The 15,365-nt window shown below is 34.7% G+C and overlaps 2 protein-coding genes across 2 annotated transcripts in view; both read left to right on the forward strand.

Moving 5' to 3' along the window:
• LOC106460170 overlaps nucleotides 1–5,889 on the forward strand; it is a 39,170-nt gene extending 33,281 nt beyond the window's left edge. Inside the window, exon 7 of the mRNA XM_013919855.2 lies at nucleotides 223–5,889. Within this exon, the coding sequence (XP_013775309.1) occupies nucleotides 223–5,889 (5,667 nt within the window). The remainder of the gene's footprint in view (nucleotides 1–222) is intronic.
• An 815-nt stretch (nucleotides 5,890–6,704) lies between these two features.
• LOC111085930 overlaps nucleotides 6,705–15,365 on the forward strand; it is a 17,530-nt gene continuing 8,869 nt past the window's right edge. Inside the window, exon 1 of the mRNA XM_022386825.1 lies at nucleotides 6,705–7,753. Coding sequence (XP_022242533.1) covers nucleotides 6,859–7,653 — 795 coding nt within the window. The 5' untranslated portion in view covers nucleotides 6,705–6,858 and the 3' untranslated portion in view covers nucleotides 7,654–7,753. The remainder of the gene's footprint in view (nucleotides 7,754–15,365) is intronic.

Genomic DNA, 15,365 nt, shown 5'->3' on the forward strand with positions numbered 1-15,365 from the left:
CACACACACACACACACACACACACACACACACACACACACACACACACACACACACACACACATGCTTAGACTAGGTTATCACCACTTGTGATTGAAGAAATGTGTATTATTGCATACTTTAAATGAATGTGTAAATTGTTGATTTTCATGAATTAGAAATACTTTTAGTATTTATGCTTATGATAATATTTAATCATCATGCAATGCTTCTGTTTTTCAGTATGGGCCAAGTTTGTTTCCATTATACATAGAGATGTATGTACGAGGCTTGACATCAGACCTGAACTATCTAGAAGCAATAAGTATTAAAGGGAGCACTGATGAAGTAAAAGAGCTACAAGTTCACATATCTTCTGTTTACAATAAATTTGGTACACTTTTTGCCAGTAGATGGCCAGTCGTAGCATATGAGTGTGTTTTGAGTTCATTTAGTTTAGACCCAACTGATGACAAGATCAGTGTTTTGTACAATCTCCATAAGAGCATATATGGCGAGCAAGAAGACACTGAAATTAATGACATTTTACATTTGGCTCGTAGTTCTGGAGGTAATGTCACTTCAGTGTCCCAAATAGAGTGTAAATGTGGTGGAAGATGTTCTACGCCTTCAGAGGAACCAGAAATTCTAGCCAGTTTGTATCATGATGGAAGGCCTCCTTACATTTATAACTATAGTCATCCTATTTTGGACACGCATATTCCAGGGGTTTCATTTTCATTGTTAAAAGACCTTGTTATGGTGTTAGAATGTCTGAGGTGCCAACTATTAAAAGCAAACAAGTGCTGGAAGGAAGTGGAATCACTTTGTAAATCGTACATTGCAAACAATTGTAAACTGAATGTTGCCATGCAGTATAGCAGCTCTTTAGGTAAGGAGACTGATTTAGTGTCAGATCACAGAGTGTGTCTACCAGCTGTTATGGAAACATGTTATTTAAATAGAACAAAAGAAAATTATTATTGTTATACTCAGAATGAGGTGAACACACCACTTTCTTGTGCAAGCAGTTTTCCTTCTGATGTAAGCAGAACTTTATTTATTCAAAAAAGTATATCATCTAGTATGAATAAGACTTTATATTCTGTAACTACAGTGCCTTCTAGCATAAGTACAGTTTTCCCTAGTGCAATTAATCCTTACAATACAAACTTAAGCATCCCATGTGAAAAAAATACACCAATTATGAACTTATCATTTCCTTTGGAAAATGATATATCTACCAGAATTAATGCAAATTCACTTAATTTAAACGTTATGTCTCCCAACAACAGAACATCGCTTTTTGCAGACAGTTTGTCTCCCGTTGCTAACATAATCTCACCTTGTACAAATAATGTTTCATCTGATATGAACATATCCTTAAATAGGGCAAGCAGCGTGTCTTTTAGCATTAATACCGTTCCACTCCATGCAAAAAATATTTTTCAAGCCATCGACACTACATTACCAAGTGGAAGCAATGAGTCTAGTGTTGATATGAAGTCATCCTGTACTGTAACTCCATGCACTGAAACATTTGTACCTAGCACACACACTATGTCCTCAACCATTAGTACACCTATACATGAGAAAACAAGTTTATCTTGTCAAAATAACTTGTCTCCAAGCGTAAATACAATATTGCCTTTTTCCTGTGAAAGCACTGTATCTTCTATCAGTGGTACAGCTGTGTGTTATACAAGTAGTACGTTCACTGTTAATAATGTGGAAAATGAACTCGTGTCCACAACTGTTGCTGAAACTACTGAAGATAGTGTGTGTGGTTTTGGTAAAGAACAAGAATCTGAGAATGTTAAGAGGAGAAAAACATTGAGTGAATGTGAAAAGGAAAGTCATTATTTGAGTGAGGTTCCATCTGTAACAGGTGATTCTTTCAAAACAGGTCTTATGCCATCTGAGGTAATTTTACCAAGAGTTGAGGTGACCACTGCTGAATCAGTGAAGCCTACTGATACACAGACTGTAAAGGTAGTTTTATCTAGACTGGACTTAGGAAGTGTGAAATCTATATACATCCCAAAAGTTGTGGACAATTTTGAAAAGACATCTACTTCAAAAGTCAAGTCAGTTGTGAAAAAACCAGTTGTGGTATTGTCAGATATACTCTCCCCAAAGTTTCTCTCTGATCCAAACACTACACATTTTGTGCAGCAAGCACTTATGAAGCATCATGGTATTGAAGCAAAAAGAAAAAGTTCAGATGTGGATACTGGACAAAGCACTAAGAAGCTGAAAGTTACAGTTGTAAAGTTAATGACACCTGAAGATAGAGAGTCTGAGAAATTTGTGTCAAAAAGTTTTAGAAAAGACTTTCAAAGTACTCGGGATAATTCATTGGGTCCTTTTGTAAGTACGTGTTCTGTATATGGAGACAAAATGAGTGTGCACTCAAAGAAAGAAGCGTCGTGTAGTCCCGTCTCTCCTATGAACTTAGAATTTTCATCTCTAGAGTCTAAGCCATGTGTAGCCCAGGGAAAGTCGCATGAAACAGGACAATCTGAAGTTTCTATTGGTGTTTCTAGTCCAGGGGAAAACTCCTCTATCATTCAATGTAAAAAGATAAATGACTTATCCTTGAGTAATCTCAAAACAGTTTCACCAAGTATGAAAAACTCTGTCAACCTTTTGTATGGAACTGTGAATTCTTCATTACAAAGAGAGAAAGAACTAGTTCAGAGTCATATGCATGATGTAGATAAAAAAGCCAGTGACCATAGAGGAAGAATAAAAAAAACAAATTCGAACCTTCCACAAATTGTTGAAACACATAGTACATCTAATGATACATGCACCATAAACTCTATAGCTCAGGAAGAAAGTTCTGATGAATCACAAAGATTAAATATTAGAGAAGCAAATGAAAGTGCCCAGAATATTTCAGTTGAAGATGCTGCAAGTGGGGTGCAATTACAAAGATCTCACAACTGTTCTATCTCTTTTATATCTTCTTTTGAAAAATTCATTCAAATTGAAGAAGAAAGAAGAAAAACCTTAGATTGTGAGAAACCTCTTGAGCCTTCAGTATCTTTATCTAAAGATTATTTGGATACTGACAATACAAAACGAAAGAGTTTGGTATGTAAAGAATCATTCCAGATTTCATCATCTATGGATCAAGAAATAAGTCAGATTAACTGTGAAAAAAATGAAAATATTAATTCTGCTAAATCATCTGAGAATTGTTTATCTTCTGTGGAATTAAAAAAAAGCAACATGATTGTTAAGGAAAGTGATAAAGCAAAACAGTGCAGTCATCCTTCAGGTAATGAGATGAAATGTTCTATTTTAGATGAATCGGCATCACTGCAGTTTGCAACATCTTGCTCTACAGATGATAAAAGTGAAAATTCATCATCATTACTGTCTAGCTTTTATGATAAACAGGTAAAAAATACAAGTCCTTCATACAGTTATGGAAACTTTAACAGTTCTAATTCTGTGAATATCATACCAGAAGAGTTCACTAGTAAACTTACAGATAATTTTGAATCTAGTCCTGATGGTAAAGGCATAGAAAAAATGGATATTAGAGGAACCAAAGCTACATCTTGGACTTCTATGTCAAGTGATAGTGAAATGAGAAATTTTATGGATGAAACAATAGGACTTCAAAGAGATGAAGCTATTAATGTAGATAAGAATAATATATTCAATGTAATGATATGTAGTAGTAGTACTGAGACTATGTCATCAGCTAGTCTACCCGAGTTGCATGATTGTGGTAACTCCATACCCGACTCTTCAGCCAGTAAGGTGCGTCTACTAGTGAAAAAATGTACATCTCAGCAAAAAAGTTCTTTGAAGGAAGATAAACAACTAATTGGGGATTCAGGATCAGAATGTGTAGCCCACCTTTCTCCCTTGTATAGTTTAACCCTTAATGATAAGTTGTATTCTAGGGCACTTTATTCTAATGTGATGTTAGGTCATGAAAGAGACAAAGCAATAAAGAACTCAAAAATTGAAGTGAAATCTACTCTTGTATCAGAAGGAAACATATGTACTACCAGTTTCAATACACCAGCATTAGAAGAGGAAGATTGTAAAATGGAAATGCTTTTATCTAATAAAACAACAGCACCTGTATTATCAGTTGTAACTTCTGAAGAAAGATCATCCATTATGATGAGAAAAATACACAGAATTCCTGTTTTTTTGACAAACAGACCATTTGTAGGTACAGCAAAGAAGGAGGTTCTGGAAGTTTCGAAAGGATCAGATTGTAACTCTTATTTAACCAAACCTATCATTGAAACAGCTACATGTTCTGCTTTCCCCAGTGTAGGAGAGAGTAAAATGTTTGAGACTAGAAGCATTAAGCCAGAGCATCAGAAGGATAGAACAGAGGCATCTGATGGTGAAATTAGATTTGGAGCCAAACTTGTAAATAGAGGTGGGAAGGAAATTGCTGGAAAACTTATTATTCCAGTGAGTAACATCAGTAATCCTGCTTTGAAGACTTTACTCTTTAGTACAACTATTAAATCTGGAGTACTAAAAAATTATAGTTCACTGGGGGATTCCAAAACAAATACTGCAGTATCAGTCATGAATTCTAAACCCCTGATGTCTGTATGTACTGAAAAAAAAGGACGAGAGGAAAATACAACCCAAAACATGAAGACGTCTATGCATGTGATGAAAGTGCAAAACACACCAGTGATCAATTCTTTGCCATTTCAAAGTATGAACAGTGATTCACCCATCAACGTAATATTAAAAGATGGTGATTTCAATCAGTTGGGTAAAATAACACCAGGAAAATCTATTTCGATTCCTTCTGTTGAAGGTGTACAGGGGAAATTAGACATCTTCTGCAACGCTACAATGAAAACAGTAAATTCTGTTTCAGTTGATGGTTCATTAGATACAGTAAACTTCTCTTGTAAGGTGTCAAGAGGAACTGTAAACCCCAGTCCTTTCATTCAAGCTATACCAGAAGCAGTAAACTTTGAAATTTTTGTTGAAGATGAATCAGAGACAGCAAGTGCTTTCTCTGATTCTGAGTTGATAGCAGGAAGAATAAGCTCCACTTTTACTGGTAAAATGGCATCAAAAACAATAGACTTGGTTCCATTAGAAACAGTAAGTTCCAGACAGTCTGTTAAAGATTCACTGAAAACAAGATCAACCTCTTCTAGTAAGGTGACATCAGAAATGCTAAACTACATTCCATCTGTTAAAGTTACATCAGAAACAGTAAACTCTACTCCTTCTAATCCTGTGACACCAAAAACTGTAAACTTTACTCCATCTGTTAAAATGCAGAGGACAGAAAGCTCCACCTCTAATGTTCAAGTGACACCAGGAACATTAAATTTCACTCCTATTCGTGTGACAACAAGAACAGTAAATTTCACTCCATCTACTCTTATGACAAACATAAAAGTAAATTCCACGTGCTCTGTGAAAGCTACTACAAAGACAGTAAATTCCATTTCTTCCGTTCAAGTGACACCAGGAATATTAAACTCCACCTCTTCTATTCCAGTGACACCAGGAACAGTAATCTCTACTCCTCTTGTTCAGGTCAAAAAAATAATAGGAAGCCCTGTTTCTGCTGATCATATAACACCAGGAACAAAAAATTTCACTCCTATTGTTTGTGTAGCACCAGGATCAGTAAACTCTACCTCTTTTACCCAGATGACACCAAGAACATTAAACTCTACTTCATCTTTTCGTATACAAGATACTTCAGAGATAGTAAATTCTGCTTCTGTTGATGTCACATCAGAAACATTAAACTCAACCCCATCTATTCAAGTGATTCCAGGTACAATAAACTCCACTTCTCCTATTCATGTGACATCAGAATCTGTAGACTATATTCCTCTTGTTCAAATGAAAAGAACGTTAGGAAGTCTTATTCCTACTGGAATATAATGGGTCTTTGGTATCACTTGAACAAAAGTAGTGGAATTTACCATTTTTGGTATCACTTGAACTTATCTAGCTTACCTTCGTTTGAAATGTTGGATCTTACAGGTTTTTGTGTCATCTCAGAAGAAAGGGTGCAATTCATTCCTTCTACAGAATTTTCAACTGCAGGTGTGACACTTAATGTCTTTTGTAGCACTTCAAGTGAAGGAATGGAACTTGGTTGAGATTGCTCTTGAAAAGAAGATATGGAATATTTTAGTGTTGTTTCTGGAGGGATGATAGGTTTTGCTTGTTTCAATGTCACATGAGTTGAATGAGGGATGTTTATAGTTCCTGGTGCCCCATAAACAGAAGAGATGGCATTTACTGTTCTAGGTGTTCTACAGAGGTTTGAGGTGTATTAATGGTCTGAATTCCTCCAAAATGGTGCTGTTGAAAGTTTTTGGTATTACTCCAGCAAAAGATAAAGCTTTTCTTGTTCTTAACATCTCTTTAACACATGGTGCTGAAATTACTGCACCACCTAGTGAAACTTCATCAACAGGAGTGACATTTAGTGTTTTTGGACTCGTTTCACCATTCACCGTTTCTAACTGCTTTTTATTCGAAAAGTTAGAGGTTTTTGTTGTTGTGGTTGCTTCATGAGAAAGACTCAATTTTGATGTTTCTACAGCTAATTTTAAAACACAGGGAGATTTTACTCTCCTTGTAGATTCTACACCATAATGAGCAGAGCATATTTGTTTTGGTACCTTTTCAACAGGATGGATGAATTTTCTCAAAGAAATATCATCAGTACCTTCCAAACAGCCTGTTAATGTGATAAGAACTGCAAATGTTACTCTACCTATTTTAACTGCAACTTCTAATAGAGTTGTCACTTCAGATATCAAAACAACAGCTTCAGCTTCAAAGTCAACACCAAAAGTTGGTTTGAAAACAGTGGTGATTAAACGTAAGTCATCGGGTGAAATGACTGTAATGACTTTGAATGAAAATTCATCAGCTGAGGTACCTGAAGCAAACTCTAAATTAAAATATAACAAATCTTCAGTTTCTTTTCTAAGTGTAACAGCAGCAAAATCATCAAGGGCCCCTGTTATGCACAGTCATTCAATATGTACAAAAAATATGGAGAAGAAACGAGGCTGGATACCGGTCAGGAATGCTCCTGGGGTAATGGAATATCGGAAAGCTCCACATCACAGACAGTTTAGTGTTGGTAGTGCTCAGAGGAGTGATGCAGTAGGAAAGGTAAATACCTATCCACAACTAAAATTTCCTTATGTTCATAGTAGTATGATGCAAACATCTGGAATTTCACAGGTAACTTCTGCAAAATCTGTGTCAGGACAAACACTTTTAAATTGTATGCAAACTCAGTCTGGCAGTTCTTTGTTACTAAAAAACAATCAAAATCTTTTTAACCAAAAAACTGGAACAGCCAAAAAATCTGAAAATATATCTAAATCTACAAAAGGAACAATAATATTGCTTCGTGAAGATGTTGTACGTGATTCTGCAAATGCATTTCAGACTGTCCTTCAAGAACAGAAATCTTCAAGTGCATGGAAAACTTGTCCTCAGAAACTTACATGTGTACAAAAAAACAGTATTAAGTCCAATGAGTGTTCACATTCACAGTTACCTTGCTTGCATTCTGTGTCTCACTACACTCTAGATAGGTCAATAGATGCTGAATTGAAAGAGTCAAACCTTGAGTTAAATACTGCAGAAGTGAACAAAAATGAAAACTATTCCAACTGATAGTTTGTTGAGTACTGAAACATTCTCAAGCAGCAGTCGCCAACAAGCCAGTGATTCCATGAGTCACCATGAAAGGGAGTTCCAGCCTCTTGTAGAACAGGTTAGTCTAATGTGTTCTGTCTTTCTAAAAAACTATATGAAATTCTGAAGCTTCATTTTAAATGTATATTTACTAATATTATTCAATTAAATAGTAAATAAATAGAACATTCAGGATTGTGCATAGCTTACAAAGTTAACCCTGAAGCATAAATTTAATTCTGTTTTGCTTGAAATATTTTATAAGCAGAAATAGTTGAAAATGTTGCATTCTCAACTGATCAGTTCTTATTATCTGGATTGTAACTTTACAATTACTAAGAATGATCAGATCTTGTTTCTTCTGTTCCTGTAAACCCAAAGCATAGAAAATTTGTTAACATTAGGTTAAGCAAACAAAAAAATAAACAAATAGGCTATCCTCCAGATATACACTTCTTTTATATTAGAATAGATAATACATGTATACATAATAAAACAAGGCATAAAATATATAAAAATGTTATGACCACCTTGATCTTTTTAGTTTTTTAATGCTGTATTTACACACAAAACAGTGTAGATAGCATGAATAATGTAAAGCTATTAGGGGAAAAAATCAAAGTGAATGTAAAATTAATGGAATATTGATTTATAGTTGTTAATTACTAAACATTTAGATAAGCTGTTATCAACTGGGAATGTAGCTTCACACTTAGCATTTGTCTGGAAATGTACATTCATCCACTGAGAATGTACATTTGACATTGTCCAACCGAGAATGGATTTGATAATGTGAATGTAGATTATCCAATAACCGAAAAAGTTATTATTCACTAGCCAAACATTTTAGATTTTCCAGTAGCCACTAAGAATGTAAGTTATTCTCTAAGAATCTATGTAGCAGTTGTCTATTGTATTTTTGTATGCATGTTTCTTTGTTTATTTCATAGTTGAACTCCTCCCACAATTTTTCTTGACTTCTACAGACTATAAAAAGAGAAAGAAATTTTCACAATAGTATTGAGGGGGGGGGTTTACAAAATTCAAGTTTGGTAGTCTTACCTCTGAAAAACTGCAAGCCTCTCATGCTATCAACAAATTTGCAACTTAAAAGTTTTGATGTTCTTTATGCATTACACAGTCTACGTAAATTACCGATAGTTCTCCAATCTCTCACCTTCCATGTGACTTTTGCATATATAAGTGTAAGATCTGCTTTCCCACCATTATTTAGATTTTTTTTGTTGACAGTTGTGCTGTTCATATCATGTGCAATCTTTTTTCATGATGAATTCTGAAGTTCACATTACCTCTGAAGTCAATACTTCAGTTAATCTTTCCCTATATTCTTCTACTGCTTCTATCAATATCGACTGCCATATGTGAGCCATTAATGTAGAGCCTTCTATGGGTGGGACTAGCAAGTATTAGGATTTCATGAATGCCAATATGATAGGTCATCATCTGCTTTCTTCTCCTCAAGAACAACAAGCTGGTTCTTCTGCTAAGGCTTTTTCACCTTTTTTTGAGTTAATAATTGTTTCAAGAGCAAATGACTGCTTCACTTTCTGTAGCACTTACTGACTTGTTCTCAGTTACCACATGACTTTCTTGTTTTTTGATAAGTTGTGAAACATAAAAGCAAATGGGGTGAGCATTCACAACCCAAACATTGACTCCCTTCTTTTCCTGACAGCTTCTTTTCTCAGTCTTTTTTTGTTTGATGCTGTATAATCTGTGGAATCCCTGGCTGTGGGGTCCTTGAGTTATTCAGATTTCTATCTGGTTTATCCTTATACTCCATTTTTGACTTTTCAAGTTTACATTTATCTTCTGTCTGATAAAATTTGTATTCAAATTTTGGATAAAGAAGTTTGAACCTTTTTCATAAAGGGATTATCAAGACAGTGCTTCTTGTTTCCCCGATGTTTTTACTCACATTTTTTCATAGTGCTGAAGAAATCACACAATTGGAGACCGGTATTAGATCTTTCCCATTTTAGTCTTTACATAGACATTCCTCATGTGAAGCTGGAAACCATCAGAACCTAACAGAATCTGCTATTTTTCTGCCTTCTACTGATAGTTTTTGTTATTTAAGGTCTTTTCAAGTTGTGAAATGTAGAATCAAATGGGAAGCATTGACTTTCTTCTTTTATCATCAGCTTCTCCTCTCAGTTCTTTTTGGGAGGATGCCAGGGATCCAGTGTTAATGTGTGGAATCTTTGGCTTTGGAATCCTTGAGCTCATCAGATTTTTCAATTCAAATTTTCTCTCAAGTTTCATCACCTTCTTCCACTTCTGACTTTTCCAGTTGCTTTTCCTCTTTTTTCTGATCCAATTTATATTCAAAGTTTGGATAAGTAAGTTTAGAACCTTTTACAGAAAATGACTATCAAAACAGTACTACATGTTTCCCCAGGTAAACCTCAGATATTTTCATGATTTTGAAGAAATCAGCCAAATGGAGACCACTATTAAATTTTTTCCCATCTCAATCATTATCTGGACATTCCTCATTTCAAGTTTTAAACTATGAGATCTTATGGAGTTTTTTCATCAAGGTTTATGGAGGGAAAAAGTGGATATCAGAATTGCTTACTAACATGTTTCGATTCACCTGTCTTTTCAACATTTTCTTCACTTTATCTATAAGGAGCATTTATCAGTTTATGGTCCTCCTTTTCAGTCTGATCAACACTTTATGTCAATATTGATTTTCATCATTTTATGGACGACTAAATTATTCTTGCTCAGTCATTGACTCACACTCAATTAACAACCAAGTTAGCTTTCTTTCTGGGTGGGATTATTCATCATTTCAAGTCTCAGCTTGTACCTACTCAGTATTTGATGTAGCCAGGATTTTGATAAACACTTTTTGAGGAATTCTCCACCCATCACCTTTGACTTTGCAATCTCTGGAGTCTCAGCTCTGTCTTACTTTTCTCCCCTCCTCCATCTTTAAAAGATGTCTCGTCTGTTTTGGGGGTTCTTTGTACAAGACAATTACCTTGGGTTGTGCTCACATGAAACACCTTCAATGGGATTTTATCTTTTAGTAACATCTATCTTCAGACCTGTTGTCTCAAAGAATTTTCATTTCTCCTGCTACTGTCAGTTACATTCAAGTTTGATTGAATTGAGAGTTTTCCACTGTAGGCTCTGCTTAATCCAAATGCCTTTCACAAGGACTCATGTGTTGTGTTTGTGGAACTTCTGCCTTTGGATCTCTGGTCTCCTCAGGTATGTATTTCTCATATTAATCTTTTGGAATTATGGGTAGTTCATCATGCATGTCAAGAGTTCTTACCATTGTTATGTTTTACGTCACACAGACAAATCTACTTTGGTAGTGTATATCAAGAATCAGAGTGGAACTCAATCTTACAGCCTTTGTTTCGCTGCAGACTCTGTGCTTCTTTGACTACATTCCTATCATATACATATCTCCAAGATTGTCCCATGCCAGGTGTTACAAACATTCTCTTTCCCGAGATAGTTGGCTTCTTCAGTATTTTAGTGACTATGGCATTGACTAAGTCATCCTATGTTCAATGTATTTAGCACTGCAGTAAATTATTTCCCTCTTTATTAGTCCCAGATTCCACTAACCTAGTAGTGGATGCTTTGAGCCAGCCTTTGGAGAATCTTTATGTCTACCATCCCCTTTGTTTTAGTCCTTGGGTATTGGCCAAGATCAGTTTTTGAAATCTCAAGTTCTCCTTATTTCTCTGTACTGGCCTGCTTAACCTTGGTTTCTATTATTGTTTCATCTATCTCAAAGGAGTCCTCTCCCATTACGTCTTTCAAAACATCTCGTACACCAGCCTCAAATGTCAATCTCCCACAACAATGTTGTTGTTACAGCTTTATGGCTGGCTGTTATGGATTCCTTTGTTAAAAAAGCCAGTTTCTCCTCTCATGTAGCTAGAATGCTGTCACATTCTTGCACATGTTGATCCCTGTGCCATATACCAATCTTGTTGGTCCATCTTGAGAAGTTAGTACCTTAGAAATTCTATTTACCTTTCTCAAACTTCTCAGCAGATTAACTCATTTTTCATGTACTTATTTCATGATCATCACTTGTTTACTTCTGCTACATCAGGATACAGAGTTGTCCTCTCTGCCACTTTTAGATGCCACAGAAATCATCTTCCTCTCTCGTCCCCACTCTTTCAGATCTTTTTCAAGATTTTTGCTTACTTTGTCTGTGACTACCTAAATGGCATCCTCAGTGGGACTTGAGTTTTTTCTTAGAATGTATTTTTTTCCCTCCTTTTGAACCTTTAGCAACTTTTTCATTGTACCATCTTTTCCTGAAGATGTAGTTTCTTCTGGTGCTCACTTCAGGTGGGAAATGATCAGATGTTTACCATTGATGCGTACCTTTTTTTTTTCCTAGGAAGGCTCTGTACTTATATCATGATAAGGATTTCCTACTAAAGACTGGGGCTACAAGAGAGGGTAACCTCTGTTTTTCTCCATTTGTGTTACTTGCCCTACCCAAATTCTCATTCAGAAGAACATCTGTGTCTTCTCAGAGCACAAGTTTCATGTTACAGCTCATCATACTTGGTATTCTGCCCAACCCCCACTGTTACCTATTTTAAGGGTGACTGGAATTCTGAAATATTTTTAAAAAGAAAAATAAACACAAGACAGTGTGCTCTATTCTTAGGAGATTCTTTATTTACATCAATTTGTCCATTAGTACTCTTGATGCTTATTAACCTTTCTGTTTATTCTAGCCACATTTCCACCTTCTGTGCTGAGGTTTCATAAGAAGGTATTGACCTCTAAAAGTGGACAGAGGGTGCTATCTGCCTTGGTAGGTACCTTTCTCACCTCTGCATGCATGCCTTTTTATGGTGTTAGAGATATTTGAGGGGAAAGTCCATTCTCAATAGATGTCTCAGCTCCACCCGGGATGGGTATCATCTTTCTTATTTTTGATATTCCCATTGTAATGACCTCATGTTGCTGAGCCTTTTCTTTGGGACAGCTCAGGTCTTTATTTGATTCTTCCTAGATGGCTTTTTTTTGTTTTGTTTTTACTATGAATGAAGAGGACTTACAGCCCCTGGAGTATGTCCACTCATAATATTGGACTGTACTGCTCCCATGAGAATCTTCTTCTACAAGAGGAGAACATAGTATTCCTCATATCTGCTTATGCCACCATCTGTTCTTTTCATCATTGGCTTCACATGTAGAGTAAACCATTAACTCTCTAACTGATCCCTTTTTTTTTATAAATTGAAGGTGTCAAGGGTGAAGGGGGGTACCTTGCTGAGAAGAATGCTTTATGTCTGATTATTCTTCAGTTTAGTCTTTCTATAAGACTGGTCTGATTCTATCATTCCCTGGTTCTGGATTTATTTATGTCTCCACTTGACTACATCTTTGTTGTAGTCCAATTATTATTTTTTTGTCTAATAATTAATATCAACTTCCAATCAAAGCAAGATATTTACACAGATTAGAACTGAACATATATACCTATTAATAAGCATAGCTAATTAAATATAATGATCACACTATATTACTTATTACTGATTAGACCACATTAATTTATCAGTTAGGTGCCCTTGCTATTAATGATATAATATGTAAGGTTCAGCCAGGCCAGGAGGCTTAAGATAGTCCTGGATAGATGTACAAGTACAAACTACTACACCATGATAAAAGTTAAACTTGTCTCAGCCAGCATAGTAGATTTCAGTTAGTTCTAATATGTAGAATAATCATAATAGTAAAATGATAAATATTAAGAACTAAAATTAGAAACAATAAAAACTAACAAATAAAGTAGATATATTACATATTCTAACCAATACTGTGTTGCTTCATGGTAAAATTATCCCTTTTTATAGATTTATAACTTTTTCTATATAATTTTCACACTCATTAGTTCCCAACTTTATTTTTTTTCACTTTGGGTATTGTGGCTTACAGAATTTTAGAGGTAAGACTACCTTATTTTAAAATTTACATTTTTAGAATTCATTTTACTTATAAAAGTTTTTAAAAATGCAACTGGTGTGTGTGTTATAGAACCTCTCAGGTTTGACTGAAGCAATTTTCTGAGAATTAGTATTAACATCTAAGAAGCCCTATAAATCTAGATTATTTACTAGCTAATAGAATGTGACTTGTGACCATAAAGCTAGATTAGTTACTAGTTAATTGAATTTGATTCACAACTTGCCACTATAAACCTATCTTATTTACTAGCTAATATAATTCAATTCATGACTAACTATTATAAACCTAAATTATTTACTAGCTAATAGAAATTGATTCATGACTGTCTACTATAAATCTAGATTATTTACTAGCTAATATAATTTAATTCATGACTGGCTACTATAAACCTAGATTATTTACTAGTTAATAGAATTTAATTCATGATTTGCCACCATAAATCTAGATTAGTTACTAGTTAATTGAATTTGATTCACAACTTGCCACTATAAACCTATCTTATTTACTAGCTAATATAATTCTAGGTTTATAGTAGCCAGTCATGAATTAAATTCTATTAGCTAGTAAATAATCTAGGTTTATAGTAGTCAGTCATGAATTAAATTCTATTAACTAGTAAATAATCTAGATTTATAGTAGTCAGTCATGAATTTCTTATTTACTAGCTAATAGAAATTGATTCATGATTTGCCACTATAAATCTAGATTATTTACTAGCCACTAGAATTTGAAGTACCACTGACTTATGATTTGTCAGTTTGGTGACTAGGACATACCAGTCAGTAAACATGATAAATAAAAAAAACACACACTTTGCCATACAATTTCACAAAACAATATCACTCTACAAGGTCATTAAATAAATATTACTAAAATAGTGTCAACTTGGAAATGCATCATTCTTAAATTTCTAAAACAATATAAAATAGTAACTATGCTTATGACTAATTCATGAGATGCAGCTCATTCAAAATGCAGTCTTTGACAGTCAATAAAAGCAAAAAGTCGTGTCGTCCTGTCATGAAGGAGTATTGTGTTTTAATCACACCATCTATTGCACACTGCTATTATAAATGCACTACCTTTAAAATGAATTTTCATGGTCAGTCAAAGTCAATGTAAATCCAGGAATTGAAAGGATGTATAGTAAACAACTTTATATTGAAATATTCTCATTTGCCTGTCATATCTTTAACTATTCCATATTGGACCTGTTTTACAAATTGGTTAGAGATATTGTCCAATGGTTTATTGAGAAATAAAATGTAAAAAAAATTAGTGTAAAAAATGATAAAAAATCACAAATCCACCTGAAAGTGGATGACAAAAGAAATGCAACTACATGTACCCATTGTTAATTGGCTATACACTGAAAAGCCAGACTGAAAACAACAAACATCAAATGTGAAAACTAATTTCAAATTTGGATCAGACGAAGAATAAATTGTCATAAATTTTCTGCTTTGTCTAACATGTCTAAAAGTTCCTTTGTTTGCTCATCATGCTTATGCCAATTCTCTATTATAAGGCAATTTTTTTTTTATGTTCTGCTCACAGCCCTCTTCTTTCTAATGATCTTTGGATTGCTTGCCACACAGTGCTGACATATTAGGAATACGAGGCCTGTGAGAAAAGTATCCGACCTTTGGCCGGGGAATAAAAACTGGCATACCTGGAGCGTTGGAAACTTAATCACCCTC

The sequence above is a fragment of the Limulus polyphemus genome, unplaced genomic scaffold, assembly GCF_000517525.1.
Source record: "Limulus polyphemus unplaced genomic scaffold, Limulus_polyphemus-2.1.2 Scaffold722, whole genome shotgun sequence".
In the NCBI taxonomy this organism is placed as follows: domain Eukaryota; kingdom Metazoa; phylum Arthropoda; class Merostomata; order Xiphosura; family Limulidae; genus Limulus; species Limulus polyphemus.